The 25881-nt window shown below is 43.6% G+C and overlaps 1 protein-coding gene across 1 annotated transcript; it reads left to right on the top strand.

The window, feature by feature from the left end:
• Nucleotides 1-487: 487 nt before the first annotated feature.
• On the top strand, nt 488-23067 carry DGAT2L6 (diacylglycerol O-acyltransferase 2 like 6). Its single transcript, XM_041002235.1, has 7 exons — nt 488-578; nt 17059-17169; nt 17588-17658; nt 17999-18203; nt 19986-20160; nt 22286-22497; nt 22913-23067. Exons 1-7 carry the CDS (start codon nt 488-490, stop codon nt 23065-23067), a joined length of 1020 nt encoding a protein of 339 aa, XP_040858169.1.
• The last annotated feature ends 2814 nt before the right edge of the window (nt 23068-25881 follow it).

Below are 25881 nucleotides of genomic sequence, written 5' to 3'. Positions count from 1 at the left end.
GGGCTGTCCTCAACTGCTTTCTCAGGCCATAATCAGGGAGTTGGATGTAAAGTGGAACAGCCGGGACACAAACCAACACCCATATGGGATATTGGCACTTGCCAGGCATGGATTTAGCCAGTGAGCCCTTGTGCAGGGCCCATCCAATAAATCTTAAAAAAAAAAAAAGTCTAAGTATTCATGTAGGAAAACAACTAGAGTAAACCTCAAACTATTTCTGCTTCATTGCAACTGGGGACACATGGAGAAATAATACTAAATGGGGAGATCAGCTCATCTGATGTGCAAGGTGATGTGTGTGTAGGAAGTTGGGGCGGGGCAGTGAGCAGGGGAAAGTGGAAGAAAGGTTTGGTGAAACCTGACAAAACCCTAGCAGCTCGACAGAATCAAGGATAAGAGATTATAGCAAAGCATTTCCAATCTACTCAGCTTAAGTGGCTTTCAGCTTCTGGTTGGGCTTCTGATCACACACAAAAAAACCAGCACCATGATCATGACCTTCTTCTCCCGACTAGATCTCCAGGAGTGCCTCCAGACCCTCTCTGTTTTGCAGTGGATCCCTGGTTACATCATTTTAGGTGAGTGAATGCTGAGGGTTGGAATACACATGGGAATATTACCAGAGACCAAACATCCACCAGCAAGGAGGTTCCGGTGAGGTCATCTGGTTGGCCCCCACTCCCTGGGAAGAACGGGCCCAGAGTGAGGCTGTGACTGTTGTGATTTAAAGACTGTCTCTGCCTGTTCAGGGGCTGTCCCCTAAGAGCTAGCTGATAGAGTCTTTTTTGGGGTCAGAGCAGTGTTGGTGTTGCTAAGCAGGCATAAAGGGGATTTTCAACTTTAAGATCAGGCTCAGAGAATTCTGGAAAATCTGGGAGCTGCCTGCATGACTCATTAGAGTTATAATCAAAGGGCCAGTGTTGTTCAGTGGGCACAGGGCAGGGCAGCTGTCAGCACTGGGCAAATGCACTGACGACTCCAAGGTATTCCCCTGGGGAACCAGGACTTTCTGGGTGGTCGGCCACACGGGCAAGCTTGGAAACTGGATGAGGGGAACTCAAGTCATTCTGACGGATGAGCCAGGTAGGACCCAGCAGAACAGAGGTTAACTAGGGCCCTTCTAGGTCCAGAATTCCAGGAGAGAGCTGGAAAAGAGGAGGAGTGGGGAGGGCAAGGAATTTTGGACTCGAATAGAAAAATGACCTCCTTATTTTGTGCTAATATCCAGCTGAAATGTGGCAGTCCATTCAATGATGAGTGTGTGCTATAAACCACGGAAGCAGTAGCAACTCCTATAACTCTGTCAGGAATAGCTATCATATTTTAGGCAATAGTCGGATGACTATATTTTTAACATAATGGGTTTCCTTTGGAAGTTTGGGCATTTTATGTTTTGCATGTAGAAATGTTATTCAGAAAGGGAAATGAGAAAGAGTTCGCAGGCTTCGAGAGACTGCCAAAGGATGCCTGAGCCTTTGAACACCGAATCATGCTAAGCCCATCAGCGACTGGACTTCAGCTGTGTCAAGGAAAGGATGTGAAGGGAAGACTGGAGAAAGACTGACTGATGGCTGCTAAGTTATAGCTAGAGAGTTCTATTGTCCAGCTGGGAGACTATAGACAGTGTTAATATCTTATGTATTTTTGTATTAAAAACACCTAGAAGATAGGATTTGGGATACCTTCACTATAAAGAAATGCTAAATGCTTGAAAGAATATATGTTTACCCTAATTGTTCATTACACAGTGCATACATATAAAACCCATCACATAGTACCCTGTAAATAGACACAATTGTCATGTATCTGTTGAATTTTTGTAAGCAAAAAAGTTGAGAGAATGCAATATTTTGTGGGGAAAAAGTGATGGTGGGGGAAAAAGGAGTAAATTTATTTATTCTGTTTATTAGTTTTTTTTTTTTTGTCTGCCTTGGTACCTAATTTTACTTCCTGGAAAAAGCTCCTTTGAGAAGGTTCAGCTAGGGTAGTTGGAGAGGGAGGGACAGGGATGTTCTGGGAGACTTGGCATTTTGGAGGCAGCCAACTACTTCTAGTCTGGGTCCCAGAGGGAGCATGCACAGAGAGCAAGTGTGTGGGAGTCAGTGTGGCCCTCTAGCGGTGCCCTCCAGCCCAGAAGGTCTTGGTACGGTATTGGAACACTAATGCCCAAACCATTCTGGCTCTTCTGGGACTGCTTTTTGCTTCAAATTGTCCTCATTTTTCTCCCCCCCCCCTCCCAAAATCATTGTTTATTTTTTTCTCTGTCCCTTTTGCTCTCTCAAAGACGGCAACAGGGCAGATGGTGTATCTAAGAGCCGGATGTGTAAGGGCTCTAGAAGGAAAGGTGGTCACCTCCCAGGAGTGCCTCCTGCCGTTTAACCTCACCAGCATAAGTCTTCCTGGAAGAGCTGAAAGGCTGGATTGCAAGAGGCCCCTGCACTAATGTGTCTGCAGGGTCAACACAAATAACAAATGTGAATACTTTCTTTTGTTTTCATTGAAAAGAAAAAGTCTTATTGTGGCAAAAGAAACAACATGAAATTCATCCTTTTCCCCGTTAATGTGCACTTCAAGGGCACATTCTTTCTTCTATGAGACCATCACTGCCATCCATCTCCAGAATCTCTCGTTTTCCCATATTAAAACTTTGCAGCTCTCTAATTCACTTTTCTTCTAGCCCCTGGCAGTCACCAGGTGAACCTCTGTCTCTGTGGACTTGCCAGTTCTAGGTGCCTTCCCTAACAGAGCCATGCATCATTTATGTCTTCTTGACTGGCTTATTTGACTCAGCATGTTCTTGGGCTTCATCCTTGTGGTAGCCTAGACCTGCATTTTTCCTTTACATGACCTTAGGGGACACACTCTGTATTGCTAATCCATTTGTCTGTTGATGGGTTTCTACCTCTTGGCACGGTGAATGATGCTGCTATGTGCACGGGTGGGCACACAGACCTCTCCGCAACCCTGATTTCAACTCTTGGAAACCGAACATTATTTCAGAAAGCTCATGGGAAATGGATGAAAAGATCAATTTACTTTGATGCCCAAGAGATTGTTATTCATGTTACACACTTTCCAGGCACTTTCAAAGACCTTCCTCCGTAGATTATGGATTTCAAAAAACTTTGGCACCCAAATAAGCTTTTCTCCACAGACTTTTGTGAGAACTTTGGTATGCCCAGCTGTGGACTTGGCACATCACAAGGTCATTGTGTTTCTTGATGTTCTGAAGTGCCATGCTGCTGTCCACAGTGGCTACACCATTTTACATTCCCCCAAAACAGTGTGATGGGCTTCTGATTTTACCACCACTCCCATATCAGTGTGCCAGTTTGAGCCCCAGCCACTCCATATTCAATCCAACTCCTTGCTAATATGCCTGAGAAGACAGCAGAGGAAGGGCCACGTGCTTGGGCACCTGTCACCCACGTGGAAGGCCCAGATGAAGTTCCAGGCTTCTGGCTTCAGCCTGGCCCAGCTTTGGCTGTTGTGAATATTTGAGTAGACCAAAGGATGGAAGATATATCCCTACGACCCATCCCCCGACTGTTGCTGTGCCTTTTAAATTCTTTTTTTCAAAGATGTGTTTATTGGGGCTGATGTGATGTAAAGCCACTGCTATGGTAAAGCCACTGTATGGTATAATATATGATGTAAAGGCTGTATGGGTGCTGATTTGTGTCCCAGCTGCTGCACTTCTGCTACAGCTTCCAGGAAAAGTAGCAGAACATGGCACAGGTACTTGGGCTCTTGACTCCCATGTGGAAAATCCAGATGAAGCTCCTGGCTTCAGCTTGGGCCAATCCCAGCCATTGTGGCCATCAGGTAACTGAATCTGCAGAGGAAAGTTCTCTGTCTTTCCCTGCCCCTGCCCATAGCTCCTTCATATGAACACATAAATCTAAAAAAGATATTTACTTCGGTTAAATAAACTTTAAATCCACACACAGTTTCTTTGCAATGTGCATTTCCATGAACTTTTTGAAGACACTCAGTTTCACAAATTCCAAAATATTTTTGTACCCAAATCAACTTCATTCCATTTACTGCAAATGTTCTGCAACAGCCTGTTATCCCTGAACCTCCCCATCTGGCAGTGGCACTAAAAAGCCCTTCTGTGGGCGAGCCTGCCTTCCAAGGCTGGCTCTGCACCTATCTCTTCTGCACTGTGCCACTATCTCCCCAAACTGTTGCAATGTCCTCTTTTCTGGTCCGCTCTCCGCTTCCAGGGGTGTCTTTCAAAAGTGTCTTTGATTACATCTCTCTCCTGCCCGGTATAGTCAGTGGTTTCCCATGGCCTAGTTGGGGCTGTACAAATGTGTTTGCTTGAGTGTTCAAGTCCCTCCTCCACTCGCTGGCTCCAATCCCTCACCAGCTCATCCCCTCCAGGAAGGTTGTGTTTCAGGCTATCTAATCACAAAAGAAACAGGTGCCCTATCATTCCCACACCCTCACCTCTGCTCTGATCATTCCCTCCAGTGGGAAGATGCCAGGAGAGCTCTGGGCTACCTACGGGCAACCCCTTGTTTGAGATATTACTCAAGCCAGAGCTACTCTGCAATGCTTTCCAGCCAACGTGAGACCACCTACCTACCTGTGAAAGTCTAGAGTGCTCCGTGTGGGAAGGCTGGGCAGCGACACTTCCATCTTCTGCCTGTTCTACCCAATAAACTCCCCAATAATGTCTGTGTTGCTGTGTTGCACATGATTATACTTCTCACTTGCCCAGGCCTGTCACTGCACTGATGATCTTTGCAGATTTCAGATTTTTGCTTCCTCAGAAACCTTCAAGGTTACCCTTTGTTATCTCTCTCTCTCTCTCTTTTTCTCTTTCTCTTAGCTACCTCTACTTTGTGTGGGGGGCCTGCCCTCTTTTTCTAACTTCTGATACTACAAAAACACAGGACACAGTCTTGGGGGACGGGTTAGCTATCTTCTGCCAACTACTTGTTTTGAGATCCTGTACAAGTATTATTTTTCTATGTGACCTTGAGCAAGTAAGACACCTGCCTCTACCATAGCAGAAACAGAGCCTAACCTCCCTCTTGGCAATGTTCTAAAGATGAATGAGATGATTAAAAAAAAATAAAAACCCTCAACAGATGTTCATTTTCTTTCTTTCTATTATAGAAATTGCATTACTGGGAGTCCACCCACTCCCACTTATCTTAGTCCATTTTTTCTTGCTCTAACATAATACCATGGAGGTGGGAATGTGGAAGCAATGCAAGGTTGTTGGCTTCCCAGATCTGATGCTTGAAAAGTCCACTGTCAAGATACAAGCCTCTGGGAAAGGTTTCCTAGCCATGCCATCCCCTGGTGGGGGAAAGAAGGACAACAGAACACAACCAAACAGAAGGGCAAGCAAGAGCTGAAGTCATTTTTATCAGAAGCCCTTCTAACCTCATCAGGTCCCACCTGTCAACACCAATGAATTAGACATTAAATTGCAAACACAATGCCCTTAGTGGATGCCCTCAGACTGTAGTACCATGACACAATCAACCTGGCTACTTGGTCAATAGATAAGCGACCACCACTTCAGAGACAGGCCCCCTAGATGCCAAGTTCATGGCACCTCCCAAGGGAATAAACGATAATCAGATTCTAGGTGACAAAGTAAAGGGTCCATCAAAGTGTTTCTCACCACAACAGCCCCATGGCCCTACACCCAGTTGGCTGCAATAGCTTGAAACTTTTACCTCCATGCCATGTATTTTAAATCTGCTTGAGAAACAGTAGCCTATTTCAGGTTCCTAGTGCCTCTTGGCTGAATTACTGAAACTCTTCGTTGATCTTTCTGCCTACAGTCCTTCCTGCTCCCACAGTTATACCAAATTATCTTCCTGACACACAGATCTGATCCCACTACACATCTGCTTAATAGAGCATACCGGCTCCTCATTTCCCCCAGCACCTGGCCCAATCTCCCCAGCTCCCTTCCTAGCTTTATCTTTTTTCTGTGTGGCTTTTGAGGGTATGGTGATACAGCCAGACCTTGGACTCTGCTATCACCAGGTCTTTGTTCAAATTCTTCTTTGTGCGTGGATGGCCCTTCCTCCGCCCTACCATCTGGCAAGAGCCTACCATTCTTTCAAAATTCAGCCTGCAGTCCTAACTTCCGCAAGAAACCAAGTGTTCCTAGCAGACAGATACTTCATTCAGTATGTGTATTAGTACAAGTTAGCACACACAAAGTCCTTCAAATAACTCTTGGCATATAAAATAGTCTCAGCAAACTCTACCCACGTTTTCCCCCTGGAAAAAAAAAAAAAAAAGACCTTGAAGGGGAGTGTCCTCTCTGAGTCTCAGTTTCTTCATCTGCGAATTGGCTATGATAGAAGAATTTCCATGTCAGAGTCAATCCTGCTATTAGATGACTAATTGAGATAAAACACATGAAGTGCCCAATACAGGGCTGTTTTGTACTGAATACTCGATACATAGCGTGGAGACCTATCCTTACAGTGATTTCTACATTTCCATTTGTACCATTTTTCATCTTCTTCCTTCCAGGCTCCAAATCTACCCCTATGGCTTCATATCAGGCTGCATCAGTCAATGTTTGTTGAATTCTTTCTTTCTCACTCCTACAAATTTCTTTTGCATATAGTTCATTTAGATCCAATACAAAATTCCTCTTTGCTAGATGAACCATGCTCAGGGACTTCTGAAGGGGCACTGGGCCAGCTGGCTAGGTTTGGCAGGTGTTGCTTGCACTCAGACCTCAGTCAATGCCTTGAAACATAATGCTTCCGTGTATTAGAAGTGACAGGTCTTTCACCTCACCACTGGAAATGGCTGCTTACCCATCACCACACGCGCATGAACATCCTGTAACCCAAGGCCTCTATCCGGAACTGAGGCATTGGTGGATTCTCTACTTACCAACTTTCACCTGCCACTTGGTGAATTTGGAGATCGGGCATCTTCCTGCGCTCAGTCTAAACAAATATCTACCAAGAGCCATCTTCCCATGCTTGCCACTGTGTGAAAGGCTGGTCATAGAAGCATGGGGAATGTGTTGGAAGGGATGTGATGGTGAGGGAACCCGCAAAGATACTATCAGTGAGGTATCCTTTGAGCTGAACCCATTAAAATTGAAAGGAGTTTTTAAAAAGATTTATTTATTGGAGCTGATGTTGCAGCATAGAAAGTAAATCCACCACTTGTGATGCTAACATCCCATACGGATGCCGGTTCATGTCCCAGCTGCTCCACTACCCATTCAGCTCCCTGTTAATGCATCTGGGAAAAGCAATAGAGGATGGCCCAAGTCCCTGGGTCCCTGCAATGTGTGAGACCCAAATGAAGCTCTCCTAGCCCCTGGCTCCAGCCTGGCCTGGGGCTGGCCACTGGGCCATGTGGGGAGTGAATCATCAGATGAAAGATCTCTCTCTCTCTCTCTTTCTGTGTGTGTGTGTGTGTGTGTGTGTGTGTGTGTGTGTGTGTGTGTGTGTCTGCCCCGCTTGTTGTAATTCTAACTACTGCTTCATTCCCCAAGTGGATGCAATGGCTGGGACTGTATCAAGCCAAAGCCAGGAGTCAAGAATTTTGTTGGTTCTCCCAGGTGGGTGACAGGGGCCCAAGCACTTAGGACAACTGCTGCTTTCCAGGCACATTAGCAGAAGCTCCATGGGGTGCTGGCTTACTGTGCCACAGCACCACTCCAAAGGGATACCTTTTAACAAGAAATTTTCTCTCATAATCAAGACTTCATGTTATTCACTGAAGACTGCAATAGTTGCATACACACTCCTCCTCAGATCATCTCTGTCCCTGCAACAATAAATGAACCACACTGAAGTAGCAATGGCATGAGGGGTGACAATGATGAGGTTATAAAGATATTTGACTCTAGTTCAGGGGATACTTTGAATATCAGACTGTTTTCCAAACTTTTATTCTGTCAGCCATGAAAAAATATTGAAGGTTCCAGAGGAGGCAAACAATGTTACATGATTGTGCTTTAAAAAGATGTATGGCTAGGAGCTTTAAATATTTGGGGGAGGGATGAAGGAATTCAATTTTTTTTTCTACACAAAAGCATGTTCACCATTATGTAACATGTACCTTAGAAAGGGATGCAGAAATCACCTCTGTTTTTCTCCTGTATGTGTGTATATTCATTCAGTTAGTGTCTTGAACACTGTGCAGTTTCCTGATTTTTGTTGTTGTTGTTGTTCTGAGAACTCTCTTGTTTACATACAGAGCTGATCTTCCCATTAGAGAGAACTTGCAATCTGAAATAATCATGGCAATTAATCTATTCATGTCTTTGATTACAATCTTTTGTTTTGACAGTAGAAATCTTTACTACTTTCTCCAAAGATGTTCTGGCTACTGTCTGGTATAGGAAACAGCCTGAAGGGGAAGAGACCAACAATTGAAGAGCAAGCAATTGGCTGCAGTCCAGGCCAGAGGGCAGAAGGCCTGGGAGACAGCAGTAACAATTGGGGTAGGGGTCCAAATGGAGGGATAGTTTTTCTTGGTTTTGTTTGTTTGTTTTTGTTTTGTTTTACAAAGAAACAGAAGTCAAAAATGGCCTTAAACGCTGAACTTTTGACACCCTGGATCCTGAAAGATGAATAGGAGCTAGCCAAGCAAAGGGATAAAGTAGGAGTCTTGAAGGGTACAGTGTGTGAGGGAGTCCTGAAGCCAGAGAGAATTAACTAAAGGACCTGAAAAAGGAGCAGTAGCATGAACCACAGAGCCCAAGGTTGGTGGCCAGGAGCTGAAGTCACCCGTGCATTCTAAACCAGGAGTAGGAGTATGAACTTGACCCTAAAGGTTATGGGAAATCATAGGAATTATAATTACTCTCACAGCCTATTTAGATTTAAAAAAAAAGCCACAGATCTGTGTCTTTGGCAAATTAATCCACATTCTCGGTTATATGCTATAGAGTGGGAGGTAAGCTTACAGTTAGTTCACAGGCTGTGCCATGGCTCAAGAGGAAGCAGGAAGCCTCTTTAGAAGATACTGGAGCTAGGACCCAGTGGTAATTTGGAAGTGGGGAATAGCATAGCTTGGGAGTATTGATAGGAAATGGTTACTGGCTAAAGGGAAACGCTGATTAGAGCTTAGTGGCTAAAGATACTGGAGTAAGACAATCTGGGTTTGTAAATCCACCCTTCTCAACCAGCTAGCCGTGTGAACTTGGACTTGTATAACTGCCCCTAATCTGTTCTTCATTCACAAGATGAGAATGATTATTGTGTTTATGGGGTCAGTATGAGCAATAAATAAAATATCCCACATGAAGCAGTTTATATGATGAGTGTACAATACATTTGGCTATTACTATGTGGGAAAAGTGATAGAGTAAGTGGAATCACAGATGGTTTAAAGAGAGAATCATTCATATTGGTACCATCTTTAAGTTAGGCGAATGATCATATTTGGAGAATTTACCCCTAAACCATAAGTAAATAAAACTCATCCAAGATGAAATGGATATAAACCCTAATTTTTAAAATGCCATCTACAGATCCAAATGGTTTCAAAAGAAATAGCACCAATTTTACACAATCTCTTCCAGAAAGCTGAAGAGGAAAGGACCTCTCCCAATTCAATGAGAGGCCAGATTCTAATACAAAGGTCAGGTAAGACAGAGAAAATACAAAAGAAGAAAACCACAATATCCCCCGTGAATGTAAATGCAGAGGTCCTCAATTGAATTGGCAATACGAGCAAACTTCAAAAAGTTGACAGGAAAAAGTACAAAAGATACATTTATTTTGGTGCAAAAATTTTGAAATCCTTGCAGTGTTTTTTCATAATACACATTTGCATGAACTTTTTGAAGACCAGCTATACGCATGGATTCTGAAAATTTTCCCAACAAAGTAAGTTTATATGTTAATTCAATTTCTCCGTGAACTTTTGGATGTACCTGCGAATCTTTTTTTTTTTTTAAAGATTTATTTTATTTTTATTGGAAAAGGCGGATATACAGAGAGGAGAGACAGAGAGGAAAATCTTCCGTCCAATGATTCACTCCCCAAGTGAGCGCAACGGCCAATGCTATGCCAATCCGAAGCCAGGAGCCTCTTCCGGGTCTCCCATGCAGGTGCAGGATCCCAAAGCCTTGGGCCGTCCTCTGCTGCTTTCCTGGGCCACAGGCAGGGAGCTGGATGGGAAGCAGGGCCACTGGGATTAGAACCGGCACCCATATGGGATCCCGTGCGTGCAAGGAGAGGCCCTTAACTACTGCGCCATTGCGTGGGCCCAGTACCTGCAAATCTTACAAAGGATTATGTATCAAGTGAAATTCACCCAGGAAAGCAAGTGCAAACATTTGAAAAATCAGTGAAAGCAGACTACCATATCAACCAACTGAGGGGAAAAAAAAAGCACATGATTATATGAATTGATGTAGAAAAAAGCATTTGACAAACTTCAATATGCAATCAGTTCCAAAAAAGGAAGCTTCTATCCGACTAGGGATAAAGGGTACTTACTCAGCTTTATTAAGAACATCTACAAAAATACCTAAGCTAATGCCACAATAATGGTGAAAAAACAAATGCTTTCTCTCAAACATTGAGAACTGTATTTGTTAGCTTTTTGTTGCTATAATGAAAATATCTGCAAGTTACTTAGCGAGAAGGAAGGCTTATTTTGACTCATGGTTTTGGAGGTTCAGTGTCCAAGATCAGGTGACCCCATTTGTCTGGCATTTGATGAGGACAGTGGATGATAGAACACATGCAGAGACAGGATCACACGGCACGCCAGTGAGCACAGTTGTCTTCCACCCTTAAGTGGGCTTTCCTTATAAATATCATCACGATTCAATCGAGGAGCTCCCCCCAAACAGCCAGAGTTCAATCCAATCATTTTTCAGGGCTGGCATCATAATTACATTAACTTTCACCCTTAATTCATTAACAGACGAATACAGGTGATACCCAAACTATGATCCAAACCTTTATAGACACAGCAACGATGTCTACATTCACACATCATATCCAATGGTGCTAAAAGTCCTAGCAAGTGCAATAAGGCAAAAACAAAACAAGACAGAAAAAAGACAAAGGCATGTAGATAAGAAAATGAGAGTGAAAATTGGCTTTGCTTGACAATTACACAAGAGTTAAAGTGGAAAATTCCAATGAATGCATTTTTTAAAAACCCAAACTTTCCAAGAACTAACGAATGAGATTACCCAAGTTACAGGATACAGATCACACATTAAAAAAAGAGACAAACAAGAACCCCTCATCATGTTTGTATACACTAGCAGAAAACAATTAAAAAGAGTATTTTAATTGACATAGTATTGGGTAAACAATATGTTAAAAATAATGCAAGTTCCATTCTTCGAAACATCTGGGTTGAGACAGTATCAATGACAGGTTCAAAAATGATACTGAGGCCTTGTTGGGGCTTTTAACTGACCGGATCTTTACTCTGTTAGACCTATCTTCAGACCATAGAAGGTCTCCCCAAGAGGCCACTGAACTTATCTGGACAACAAGACGCTGAACTTTATGCTAGGCATGTGTTTGCAAGCAATGAATCTCAACTGAACTTGAACTATGGTTATGCAACAAGGTGGAGGAATCCACCTTGGGGAGAGGGGTATGGGAGGGGTGGGGGGAATCCCCAGCGCCTATAAAACTGTACTACATAATACAATGTAAGCAACAATAAAAAAAAAAAAAAAAGAGTATTTTAAAGGACAATGCTACTCAGGCAACTGGAAATTCATCTACCATATGACCCAGCAATTGCACTCCTGGGAATATATCCAAAGGATATGAGAAAGCAATGTGCACCCCTGTATTCATTGCAGCACAATCAACAATTGCAAAAACTTGGAAACAATCTAGAAGCCCACTGACAGAGGACTGGATAAAGAAACGGTGATTCATCTATTCTATGGCATACTACTCAACTATTAAAAAGAATCAAATACAATCATTTGCAACCAAGTGGGCCAAATTGGAGATAATTATACCAAGGGAAATGAGCCAATCCCAAAACATCAGACACCACATTTGCACTAATATAACTTCCATAAAAAATCTCAATGTTAATATGACTAGGAGCTATTTTGCTCATCTTCTTACGGAATGGCTCTTTCTTATTTCAATTTGCAGTTTTGTAGTGTCAAATCTAATTGTTTTTGCTATAAATCTTATTTTTTGGCACTTCCTAGTTATTTTTATCATTCCCAAAAAGTTCTTGTGATTCGTTAATTGATCATCCGTAAGAGATAGATTGCTTGTAAACACCTGAGATTGTAATCGTCCAGTTCAACACTGTTCTGTTACATCTCCTGAGTAATGAAGGTCTAGTTTTTAACTGTAATTCCTTCAGCGCCACAAGGGTCATGCACTAGCATGTATTTCTACAAGAAGGTTTTTAACTCCTGTTTTCACCACTCTTGTGATGCATTTTAATTTTTGTAGCATGTTTGTTAACTTCATGTTGATGAAAATTTATTATTTTCACCCTGTTGTGAACTGTGCTCACTGGTTTTGTAAGTTAGGGAACATATAATGAAAGTGTAGCAGGACTGATATGTTCAGATACGCAGACAAAGTGCTGTATGTTTTTATGCATATGGATCAAAGATGGACTCCCAATGAAAGAATTAAAAACATCCTAACAGTAAGATGATGGACTCTCTGACAATGTCCATGCCTACGTTGTCGGGAAACACTTCAATAACAGCATAATGGACTTGTGAGTGTTCATGAAGGACATCCATTGTAAAACTAGAGGAGAAATTAAGGGGGACGAAGGGAGGGACCAGGGGAAGGGCACGGGCAACCCTAGAGCCTATAGAACCATACCGTAAAACCAAAAAATATTTTTAAATGCAAAAAAAAAAAAAGACTTTTGAAAGATCAATATAAACAAAAATAAAATATGCAGAGGGTCCTCCATTTCCATAGATTCTTTTGTTGTTTTTCTTGTTGCTAAAGATTGATTTTACTTATTTGAAAGGCAGAGTGACACAGAGAAAGAGAGATCTTATATTTGCAGGTTCACTCTACAAATGGCCACAATGGCCAGGGTTGGGCCAGGCCAAGGCCAAGACTCTGAACCTCCATCTGGGTCTTCCACATGCTGGCAGGGCCCCAATTGCTTCGGTCATCTTCCATTGCTTTCCTAAGCGCATTAGCAAGGGATTTGGATCTGAGGCAGAGCAACCAGAAATTGAACCAGACCTCCAAAAACGGATGTCACATTGCAAGTAGCAGCTTAACCTGATTCACCACAACCCAGCCATTTTACAGAGGCAATGCCATCACAGATTTGACCAACTTGAATATCCAAAACATTCCCCGAGTTCAACCACATCTCAGCTGCATCTCATGCTCTGTTTAGGTGGCTTTGCTGCTTCACTAAACAACATTCTGTAGAACTGTAGCTCTTTAAAAGAGTTTCTATGGAGATTTGTACTTTCCCTATGGAACAGCTATGTTGGGAATTCTTTGTCTTCTTCCTCCCACTACCCAATCATCTCACTACATTCTCCGGAGAAAGCAGTTTGTTTTCTCATTTTCATTATAACACATGATCTCAGTGTAGCACATGTGCAATTTTTTTTCAAAGATGGTTTCTGTCTGAACAATTAGCTTTAAATCCCTGTTTGTGCCATTTACTCACCTAGATCCTTAAACTTAGCTATGTTTACATGATTTACACACTTAAAAAAACACTAACCAATAGATGTTTTCTTAGTTACTTTAGGATTTAAAAATATAAAGTGCTTTTTTCCCCAACCATATTCCTGATTTAAGAAAAACTGAATGATTCTCAGTGGTTTAAAATGTGTTAGGAATAAGCATGCCTTAAAAGATGTTTTCTATCTCTGAATTCTGTGACATTAGATATTTAATATTTGGAGGACACTAAGTATTGAGAACAAAATTGTGGGTTGAGAGGGGTGGCTGAGCACAATGCAAAATGGGAAGAACTAACATTTTAAGCACTGTAAGCACTGAAACACTTTTTCTTCTGCCTGCTACTTGCAAAAGCTCTTTGATAAGAACTTTAATGAATGTCAGTTTACTTTATTTGCTTATTTATTTATTTGAAAGGCAAAGTTACAGAGAGAGGAGGAAAGGGAATCTCGCGCCCACTGGTTCACTTTCCAATGGTCACAACACACATCTGTAGCTATTTTAAACACACAGATGTTTTCCTTCTTGTCACTGTGCCCTCAACAGTACAATACAACAACTATTTATGAAGCATTTTCATTGTATCAGATATTATACGTTGTCTAGAGATTATTTAAGAGACACAGGAAGATGTGCATTGGTCAAATACTACAAATACTACATACGAATACTACTTCATTTTACACAAGGAACAGATTTGTGTGTCTACAGGAAGTCCTGGAACCAATTCACCAAAGATACTGAAGGACAAACAAAGCACTAATGAATGAAATAAACTATCTAAATAATTAGATATATTGTATTCACAGATTAGAAAATCCAATATAGTAAAGATGTCAGTTCTCCCCAAATAGAACCATAAATGTAATTCAATTCAAATAAAACTCCCAGCAGGGCATTTTAGATAAGAGTTATGCATCAGTATTACATTTTTTAAATTTGATGGGCCCAGTGCGGTGGTGCAGTGGTGCAGTGCTGCAGTGGCTAAATCCTGGCCTTGCACATGCCAGGATTTCATATCGGCTCCAGTTCATATCCTGGCTGCTCCACTTCCCATCCAACTCTCTGCTTGTGGCCTGGGAGAGCAGGAAAGGATGCCCAAAGCCTTGGGACCCTGCACTCATGTGGGAGATCCAGAAGAAGCTCCTGGCTCCCTACTTCTGATTGGTTCATCTCTGGCTGTTGTGGACTTGAGGAGTGAAGCAACAAAAGGAAGAAATTTGTGTCTGTAAATCTATCTTTCCAATAAAATAAAACTTTTAAAAATTCTTAAATTTGATAGTAGCCCTGTAGTTGTTTTAAAGCAAGAGAATATTTTTATTTATGGAAACTACACACTAAGGTGTTTAGCACTAAATGATTACACTCACTGCAATGTACTCCAAAGTACAACCACGTATGTATATACTTATATTTTTATATTTAGAGACAATCAAATGGAAAATGTGAACAATTAATAGGTCTAGGTGAAGGTTATATGGGATTCTATTAAAATATTCCTGCAAACTTTCTGCTCTTTTTCAAAACAAAAAAAAAGTTTAATTTCAAAAACTCCTGATGGCTTAGACAAACCAATTAAAAATATATAGAAAAACAAAAGCTCCACAGTAACTGAAATAATTTTGACAAAAAATAAAGTTGGTAAGATCACAATATCTGATTTTAGTACTTAATAAAGACTGCTATAATCAAAAGAGTGTTATATTGATAAAGGAGTAGACACAGAATCCTGGAACAAAATAAAGAAACAGACTCACACAAATAAGGCCATTGATTTTTGACAAATACACGAAATCAATTCAGTGAAGGAAGACAATTATTTTCAATAACATTATTAGAACAACTAGATATCCATATGTAACAAAACTTCACATCATATTCAAAAACTAGCTTAAAATAATACTAACAAGGGGCTGGCACAGAAGCCTAGTGGTTAAAGTCCTTGCCTTACATGCGCCAGGATCCCACATGGGCACCAGTTTATGTCCAGGTTGCTCCACTTCTCATCCAGCTCCCTGCCTGTGGTCTGGGAAAGTGGTAGAGGATGGCCCAAAGCCTTGGGACATTGTACCTCTGTGGGAGACTCAGAATGGCTCGGTCTGCTAATCCTTCATTTGCAAGCACTGGCATCCCATATGTCATGGAATTGTGTCCTGGCTGCCCCACTTCCCATCCAACTCCTTACTTGTGGCCTGGAGAAACAGCTGAGGGACCCTACAGACCATGTGGGAGACCCTGAAGAAGCTTCAGGCTCCTAGCTTCTGGTCGTCTCAGCTCGGGCTGTTACGGTCATTCATTGGAGTTATTTGGGAAGTAGAGCAGCTAGGATACGAACTGGCACCCATATGGGATGCTGGTATTGCAGGCAGAGGATTTGCCAGTTGAGCCATTGTGCTAACCCCCACTGCACCTCCCCAACCCAGGCCAGTTTTTTGGCCAGAAAGTCAGCCAAAGGTTTCTTCTGCTTCCTAACATGGAGATACTTAAAATTATTTTTTTGAGGGGGGCGGTGGAAGAGAGAGGAGAAAGAGAGAGTGCGCTTCAGCTAATTGATTCACTCCTGAAATGCCCACATTGGCTAGAAATGAGCTAAGCAAGGCTGAGAATCAGAAACTCAACCCAGGCTTCCTGCCTTGGTGGCAGGGACCCAAACACTTGAGCCATCATATGCTGCCTTCCAGAGTCTGCACTGGCAGTGCCCATTCATTCTTCTCTTCTGCTGTTTTCATATCTCCAAACAAACCTGCTAACAGGTAAACTTTTGAGTTTCTTCCCTTTCTCTGTAACGTTCAGCTACTATGATGTGACACCTGGTCAAAGAAGTCCTGCCCTTGGCTAGATTCTCCCTTCTTCACAATATGTGTATTCAGCCCATCATTCACATGAATACAGATTTTTTTTTAATGAAATTCAATTCCCACTGCTGTTAAGATCTACCACGTTTGCATTTCACAGCTTGATATGTCTCTCTCTGCTGCCTTCTGAAAAAAGGCGAAATACTGTGACATTTGGAATGGAACAAAGGAGAACACAGGAAAGCAGCTTTCTAACCTGTGTTTTCTTCCCATCATCAAACAGCCTGCACACTGCAGGGAGCCACTCTCTGTGGGAACGCACAGATTTAACAGCTTGATAACAGAGAGTCAAGCTTTTAGAAACAATTTTCCAACCTTTGGCCATCCTTTGACCTTGGCTGAGGATCTGCTCTGAAAGCCTCAGGGTTGTGCTGTTCCCTCCGTTAAGATCTCACTCTCTCAGGGAACCCACATCCAAGGACCCAGAGGTCAGCCTGGAATCCAGCAGAGCTAGGTCAGAGTGAGAGTAAGAGGGCAAGTTTAGGCCTGAGGGAGGGGTGATGGGAGCTGTGCTAAAGCACAGAAGGAACTGAAGGCATCATCCCTTTGTGTCTCCTCAGGGGCTATTCCCATTCTGTTCATCCCCTACTTTCTGATGTTCTCTAAGTTCTGGTCCGTGGCTGTGTTCTCATTGGCCTGGCTCATCTATGATTGGAACACCCACAGTCAAGGTAAGAGATGGAGCAGCATGGTCAGCTGAGGATAGTCTCATAGGAAGAAAGAGGTGGAGAGAGAGAAAAAAGGAGAGAAAGAGGGAAAGGAGGAGGAGCCAAGAGGGGAGGGGTGGAACGGAGAGGAAAGAGCAAATAACAGGAACACAGGTCTTTGCCACGCTGCGCAGGAACAATTAAGAGGGTGAGGTTTCAGCTAAGTGCTCTCGGCTTCAGGTTTATTTCCCTAGCACCCTAGCACTCGTTGGCTCCCAAGGAGGTAGCATTTTGAGGCTGGACCTGATGAAAGTCCCTACTGCTTATAGGTGTGAGAGGCCCCTCCAGTGATGTGAGAATGGCAGGTAACACTCTCCATCTCTGGGAGACCCAGAGGAGCTAAATACCCCACCTGCTCTTTCCTTCCTTTCTCCACCCACAGGTGGTAGACGTTCAGCTTGGGTACGGAACTGGACCCTCTGGAAGTACTTCCGAAATTACTTCCCTGTAAAGGTGACTGCCCTTCTCTGGGTGCCCTCAGACGCTGTTATCCAGACTCTCACTCCTTTCTCAGCTCCTTGTTTTCAAAGACTTTGGTGGGCAGCAATAAAGGTCAACATCCTGAGGAATAATACACAGCAGGATGGGCAGGAGGGGAGGCAGGTGAATAGCGGCCATTCCTGCAGTAGCAAACGTATGTCAACCTCCCTATTAGCATGACTTCTTTGCCAATCTGATGGTAGTGATGAAATCCAACTAAACTGGGATTTGGGGCTGCCAATAGGATACTCAGTCTCCATGACTTCTCTTCCTTCTTGTTAGTCAATATTCTCACTCAATCTCCCTCTAACAGCTTGTGAAGACTCATGACCTTTCTCCCAGACACAACTACATCATTGCCAACCACCCCCATGGGATTGTCTCTTATGGTGCCTTCATCAACTTTGCCACTGAGGCCACTGGCTTTGCTAAGATGTTCCCATCCATCAATCCCTCTCTAGCAACATTGGAAGGGATTTTCTGGATTCCTATTGTGCGAGATTATGTGATGTCAATGGGTGAGTATACAGAATCATTCCACTTTCCTAGCCTACCTCAGGGCTCCAACCCTAAAAAGCTCTGACAGTGCCTGGCCTATGCTGGAAGAGGATTTGGCAGAAAATGAGTCTGGAATACACTCCACCAATAACAAGTAGGGTGGCCAAGCATCAGATTCTGTCCAAGTTCCTTGGCTGGGAGTATGCAAAATGCATGACTTGCCAGAATTCCTTTCCGAGGGCGAACCAGAAGGCTGGAGTTCAGGATCCACAGAGGATGAAGAACAAGTATTAAACACAAATGCAGGGAGAATCAATCATGAATGGGGCAGCTCAGATGAACTTCACCAGAATCCTTGCTGGAGTACCAGTTGGATTCTTTTGGCAAGTTATTTGTACAGCAACTTTCATCCTAGGGTGTCAAAGACATTTTATTGTTTTTTTTAAGGCTTATTTATTTTTAGGGTTCGGTGCAATTACTCAGTGGCTGAATCCTCACCTTGCATGCACCTGGATCCCATATGGGTGCCAGTTCTTGTCCTTGCTGCTCCAATTCCCTTTCAGCTCCCTGCCTGAAGCCTGAGAAAGCAGTGAAGGATGGCCCAAAGGCTTAGGATCCTGTACCCACATGGGAGGCCCAGGAGAAGCTCCTGGCTTCAGATTCGTTCAGCTCTGGCCATTGAGGGTGCTTGGGAAGGGTGAACAAGTAGACAGGCTACAAACATGGAACTGGATGAGAAGTAGAACAGCCAGGACATGAACTGATGCCCATATGGGACCCTGGTGCTTACAGGAGAGGATTAACCAATTGAACCATTGCACTAAGCCCATCAAAGACATATTAACATCTCTCATACTAGCTAGTACATTCCTAGCCCATGTTCTCCACTCCTTAAGAAAAACTTGCATTCTTACATTGGATACCAAGGGATAAAAGATATGCATACATCAGAATCCAAGATAACTTTCCCCTGCCAAGTTCTCAATTATGGTATTGTGACAAATGTCCTCCCATTTAGATATGTATTCATTCTTCTGCAGAACAAAAAACCATCTGAAGCTCAACACAAATGTAAGATACATTTGTCTGGGGTCAAGGGCAAGTGGGACCACTGGAGTACCACAGGATGTTTATGTTAACCTCTCTGGAGCACAGGTCTCTTTCAATGGCTAGAGCCTGGAAGCAATTTCTGCCACCCCTATAGAAAAGAGAAAGTGAGTACAGGGCAAAGATGAGAGAGAGGGGTGATGAAAAACACTGTGACTACTGTTGAACATCAAGTTGTCATCTATATGCGATCATTCATCTACATTTCAATTCGGCTTGGGTAGATTCCTTTGTTGGCTTTCTCAGAAGAAATTCCAACCAATGGCTCCTGCTTGGCAGCTTGTTCTGAGGAGGAAGTGGGCTGATCAGTTAGCCCTGATGAGTCCTGGAGGGAAGATTCTGGAGAGCATCCAATGCTGTCAGCCTTGGCTGGGTAAAAGACAACCGGTTAATTGTAGAGAGGGAAGGTGTGGCCTTCAATGCTATTGATCTAGAAGTTAGTATGGTGGGTGTGGATGCAAGCAGAGAAGCTGCAGTACAGCATCATCTCCATCTCCTTGGAGTAAATGAAATTCCTAAATCCCCAGTGCAAGCAGCTAGGCAGGGGTTAATCCAGTACATGGAAGACGAAGAGAAGATAGAAACAGCAAAAGTCAAGAAACAAAAGTTTTCTCAAATAGAAAGAGCTGGGGGGACCCTTCATCTCATGCTCAGGGGCCAAGTATCTGCTGCCACTTAACTTTTTTGTTTTACAGGTTTGTGCCCAGTAAGCAAGTCAGCCTTGAATTACCTGTTGACCCAAAAAGGTTCAGGTAATGCCGTGATTATTGTGGTGGGTGGAGCTACAGAAGCCCTCTTGAGCCAACCCAGAACCCCCATCATCTTCCTCAAAGAGCGGAAAGGTTTTGTGAAGTTGGCACTGAAGACTGGGTGAGTGTCCCTAGGTTCTGGAGCTCTGTTGTCTGTGTGTCATAGGTTGAGGGGTCCCCCCTTCACTCTGATGGCTTCTCTCTATCCCTCCACACTGTGCCTTGCCGTGTCTGAGCCTGCACACTTACTGCCATGGATACTTTTCTCATTTGAAATTGAAGAAGGACAGCAAAAGACCTTTTATGTTCTGCCCATTAGCCTAATAGGCTGAGACAGTGGGATTTCCCTCAGTATCAACCTGCTGAGAATCTGCCCAGAGAGGAAGGCACTGGTCTGGATGCCCTGAGAACTGCAAGGACCATACACCTTGATTTGATAACAGAGTGCATTTACTCAGAGTTTATTGAATCCCTGTTGTGTCTCAGGCACAGAGCTAGGCATTGAAGATATGAACATAAATAAGATCTGGTCCTTGTGGATTTTAGGTCCCATGTAGAATACATATATTGCATATACACTTACAAAATATAGGAGCTGGCATTGTGGCTCAGCAGGTTAAAATAACACTTACGGTATCAGCAACGCATATCAGAGCACTGGTTCAAGTACTTCTGATCCAGCTCCCTAGTGATGCACCTGGGAAGGCAGCAAAGGATGCTTCAGGTGTTTGGTGCCCTGCCACCCATATAGGAGACTTGGATGAAGTTTCTGGTTGCTGATTTTGGCCTGATCTAGACCTGGCTTCAATATGGGATGCCATAGATGTCACAGATGGCTGCTTAGCCTGATGTATCACAATGCCAGATTTGAGGACAATTTTGTTCATTTAAAACATTATGTTTCCTGGACCTGAAATAATGCAGATACTTAGAGCTTTTTTTTTTTTAAGATTTATTTATTTATTGGAAAGTCAGATATACAGAGAGGAGGAGAGACAGAGAGGAAGATCTTCCGTCCAATGATTCACTCCCCAATTGAGCGCAACAGCCAGTGCTATGCCAATCCAAAGCCAGGATCCAGGAACTTCTTCCGGATATCCCACATGGGTGCAGGATCCCAAAGTTTTGGGCCATCCTCGACTGCTTTCCCAGGCCACAAGCAGGGAGCTGGATGGGAAGTGGAACTGCCGGGATTAGAACCGGCGCCCATATGGGATCCTGGGGCGTTCAAGGTGAGGACTTTAGCAGCTAGGCCACACCACCGGGCCCAGATACTTAGAACTTAATAGATACTTGTTGAATGAATAAAGTGTTGTACAGATATATGTACAAAGTACTACTGAAGCACTAATTTCTGTAAAGACACTGACCTAGAGCACAAGTTTCTTAGGTGGGTGCATCTGAGTTATGATTTGAAGTATTAGGAGGTGTTGCCTGCCAGACCAAAAGGGAGAAAGAGGCCAGGCATCCAATGAAGACCTACAACATGGCAGGTGCTATGCCAGGCCCTAGAGATTCAATGATGAATCCAAGCTGTGCACTGAGGGAATCAAGGGAGGGAATGCTGTCACACAGGGCTGGGGTAGTGTTCACAAGGGACAAAGATGGGCCCTGAATGAGGGGCACCTAGTCCACAGTGGGGACACCAGAGGGAATCAAATGCAGTTTGTTCAAGGGGATGACACCAAAACTTTAACATCAGTGTGTTCAAAGACACAACTGAATTGGCTACTTAAAGACAGAAGGAAGGCACCTCAGGTACAGTGAGCGGAGGGTGTGAAGACACAAAGAGAAACTTGACATACTCCAAATGGCTAAACAGTCAGGGAGAGAAGAGTGAGGGGAGAGGAAGCAGGCCCAGTAGGAAGGGGTAGTATATAAAAGCCCTGCTCAGCCATGTGGTGTAAAATGAGGAGCTTGGGAAGCGTTTCCAAGTCAGGAATGATGTGGCCAGCTAGGAGGCTTAGCAGAGTGGGTCACTCCATGGTTGCATGTAGTAAAGGTGGTTAGCGCTCCTGAAATTCCTTTATTCCCATCTCAGGACAAAGCACAGCAGGTGCCCTCAGAAAGTTCAGTTGGGAGGATGGGGCATATAGATGGGTCATTAGGCTGCAGATGTTTGGATGCTGGAGTTTGAGACCTATGATGGTGGTGGTTGGGCGGGATTGGGGTGGCACGGGCAGTGCGCTGTAGATGGATCTACTTTCCTGGAGAGCTCACAGCCTCTCCTGCCCCTTTCTCTGCAGGGCCTATCTTGTCCCTTCCTATACCTTCGGTGAGAATGAACTTCACAATCAGACGACCTTCCCTGAGGGCACGTGGATAAGGTTCTTTCAAAAACACTTCCAGAACATAGGCAAAAGAATCCTGGGAATAAATTTCTGTACTTTCCATGGCCGAGGCCTCACCCGTGGATCCTGGGGCTTCCTGCCTTTCAACCGGCCCGTTACCACTGTTGGTGAGCTTTCCAGTATCCCCAGACCATATCTGTTCATGATCTTAGTGTCTCCCCAACCCAAGGCATCAGACAACCAGGTCACAGCTGGGATGGGTCATGGGAATCTTAGTGTGGCTGACATCAGGATGTGGTAGGAAACTAAATAAATAGCTGTGGCCATTCATCGATGGGAAAAATTTTTATAGCTGCCGCAAGAGCTGCCCTAAGCTTGTGGGCACTCTTTTGAGCATGTATAGGATCCAAGAATGCAAGCCAGAGTGGGACTAAAACAAGAAGGTGTTTAAAAACAATAAAGAAGGGGGAGGAAACCCAGAACACTGAGTGTCAGTATGTGGCCTCCAGGGGGAATGGATAGTTGGAATTGGTTAAAGTCATATACTGAAACTTGATGTTTGCCTCTTGTCTTTTTCCATAGTTGGTGAACCCCTGCCTATCCCCAGGATTAACAGACCCAACAAGGAGACGGTAGACAAGTACCACAAGCTCTACATCAGTGCTCTGCACAAGCTGTTTGACCAACACAAAGTTGAATATGGCTTCCCTGAAACCCAGGAGCTGACAATCATTTAACTGCAGTCGAGGTCCCTGTTAGCAAATTCCCAAAGTCTTAGGGGAACCCAAGTAGAACCATAGGGGAAGAAGAATTTAGGGAAATGAGAGGAGTTTAACGATGGGAGAGGAGCCCAACCAAGCCAGACACTACCCAATGAATCGAGGCAGGGCAACTACAGCCCCTTCCCAAGTGCCCAGGGAAAGTATGGGGAACAGAATCAAAGGGACAGAGGAGGATTGGGGAGGTCTAGTTAACAGAGGAAGCTGATCTATCACCCCTGCTTATTTTAAGCAGTCTGGGGAGTACTTGGACTCACTGCAGTCAACCATCAGGTGTCAGGATGAAAGCCATTGCTCTCCTGTACCCTGAACTTTGGTGCTCCCACCAGAGTCGAAGTTGAGACTTGGAAGCTTAGCTAAGAGGAAAGATGGTTTGTTTCCTTCTTATCTGGGGGCTGCCGCAAGATAAACCAAGCACCCATTCCATGGTTTCCTGATCCTGCACCCAGGACTCCCTCAGTTATGACAGAGTGCTAGTCTGGCTATACTGTAAAAATAAAGTTCTGATTTTATAGGACAAGACAATGACTTCTTAATTACTGTGTGATTCACTACCAGGCTTTCCTCAGAGCTAAGAGTCTCCCCTGTGGTCTTCAGAGAAATATTTTCCTCCATCTTGTTTTCCCGCCATCCTGGGCCTGGAACCATAGCTGCTTCACGGTGTAGGAAGCAGGAGGCAGAACCACTGGAGCTGGCACGGGTACCCACTGCGTAGCCCACATCTCCTGAGCCCATGTAACCATATTACATCAAAAGAGAGGGAGCGATAAGATCAAGTATCAGCTATAAATTTGCTTGGCACAAACTATTTAGTATGTCCCAGGATCCACACAATAGCTTTCACAACCTTGGTCTCTTAATGCAACACCAGTCCTGTGAGATTAAGATTGCCTTCATATCCAGTGCTCAGTAACTAAAGCTTCTAGAGGTTAAGTGACACCCAAAGCCACATCACCCCAGCTAGAATTAGCATTGCAACCCAGGCCTTACTAATTCCAAACCAAACTTCTGCCCAGTGCATCACTACACGTCCCATTCCCCATTTTCTGGAACCTGCTTCTCGGCCTTGTTTCCCTAAATGAAGTCCATGGCACTCCACCCAAATTAGCTCCCAAGTATGGGCACAAATGATCTGAATTCTGCTCAGAATGGTCCCAGGCTAGACCTCAGAGAAAAGAACTGAGGAGTTTTAAAAACTTTTTTGTGTCAGACTCAACAATACACACTTGTAGTCAAATGATTTTTCATTGAGGATACCAAGACCATTCATTGGGAGAAGGAATTGAATTTTTAACAAATGAAGCTAGGGCAGCTGGATAGTTACATGGAAATGAATAAAGGTAGAACCTTACTTTACACCATTAAGAAAAATTCCCCTAAAATGATTCAAAGGCCTAAGATGAAAGTTAAAGTGAACAAACTCTCAGAGGAAAATAAAAGTGTAAAAGGTCATGATGTTGATTTAGGCAATGTTTACTTGGTTATGCCACCAAGACTGTAAGCAACAAATGAAAAGTAGATAAGTTAAACTCCACAGAAATTAAACACTTTCTTTCTTCAAAGGACACTATTAAGAAAGTGAAAAGACAGTCCATGGAAAGGGAGAAAATATTTGCAAATTATATATCTGATAACAGCCTAAGAGCCAGAATATTAATAAGTCACAGGACCCTGCACCAAGAAGACAATCTAATTTTTCAAATGGGCAAAAAATTTGTCTAGATACTTCTCCAAAGAAGATATTCAAATGCAAAGGTGCTCCAAATCATTCATCATAATGCAATGCAAATCAAAACTGCCAGGAGGGACCAGCGTTGTGGTGTTGTGAATAAAGACACCTCCTGCAACTCTGACATCACATACAGACACCAGTTCACATCCCAGCTACTCTATTTCCAATTCAGCTCCCTGCTAATATGCCTGGGAAAGCAGCAGAGGATGGTCCAAGTGTTTGGACCATTGTACCCACATGAGAGATCCCCAGGAAGCTCCAGGCTCCTGGTTTTGGCCTGGCCTAATCCCAGCCATTGCGGCCATTTGGGGAGCAAACCAGTCATGGATGAAAGATATTCTCTCTCTTTCCTCCCACCCCCCTTCGTTTCTCTCTGTAATTCTGAATTTTAAACAACAACAACAACAACAACAAAAACTCACCATGATGTCATTTCACACTCCTTAGAAGAGCAATAATGAAATAATCAGACAATAACAACTACTAGTTAATATGTGGAAGTACTTGAACCTTCAGGTGTTGCTGGTGGAAGTCTAAAATGGTGCAGCCAGCTACTTGAAAAACATAAACACAGAGTTACCAGAGGACTCAGCAATCCCGCTCCTAGATACACACTCCAAAATAGCAAACATAGCCATACAGAAACTTGTAACCTCTATGACCAGCACTATGCAGAGCCATCCTATCTCACAGAGGAACTTCCTCAGATTACCCATATGGAGAACCCCCTATTTTGGGTCCTGTTCTCCAACAATCACAGATCTACTCCCCATCTAGGCAGCATTGCCTTATCAAGGATGTTAGCCAGACAGAATCACGCAGTATGTAAGCTTTTGAACTGGCTTTTTGACCAAGCGTAAAGCTGCTAAGTTTTATGGTGGGACCAGTGCTGTGGTGCAGAAAGTAGAGCCACTACCTGGGGCACCGGCATCCTGCATGGGTGAAGATTTGAGTTCTGGCTACTCCATTTCTGATCCAGTACTCTGCTACTATGCCTAGCAGGACAGTGGAAGATGCCCCAAATGCTTGAGCCCTGCACC

This window comes from Ochotona curzoniae, unplaced genomic scaffold (genome assembly GCF_017591425.1).
Source record: "Ochotona curzoniae isolate NIBS_2020 unplaced genomic scaffold, NIBS_Ocur_1.0 contig_1274, whole genome shotgun sequence".
Taxonomy (NCBI): Eukaryota; Metazoa; Chordata; class Mammalia; order Lagomorpha; family Ochotonidae; genus Ochotona; species Ochotona curzoniae.
This window is presented reverse-complemented; position numbering and strand designations above follow the sequence as displayed.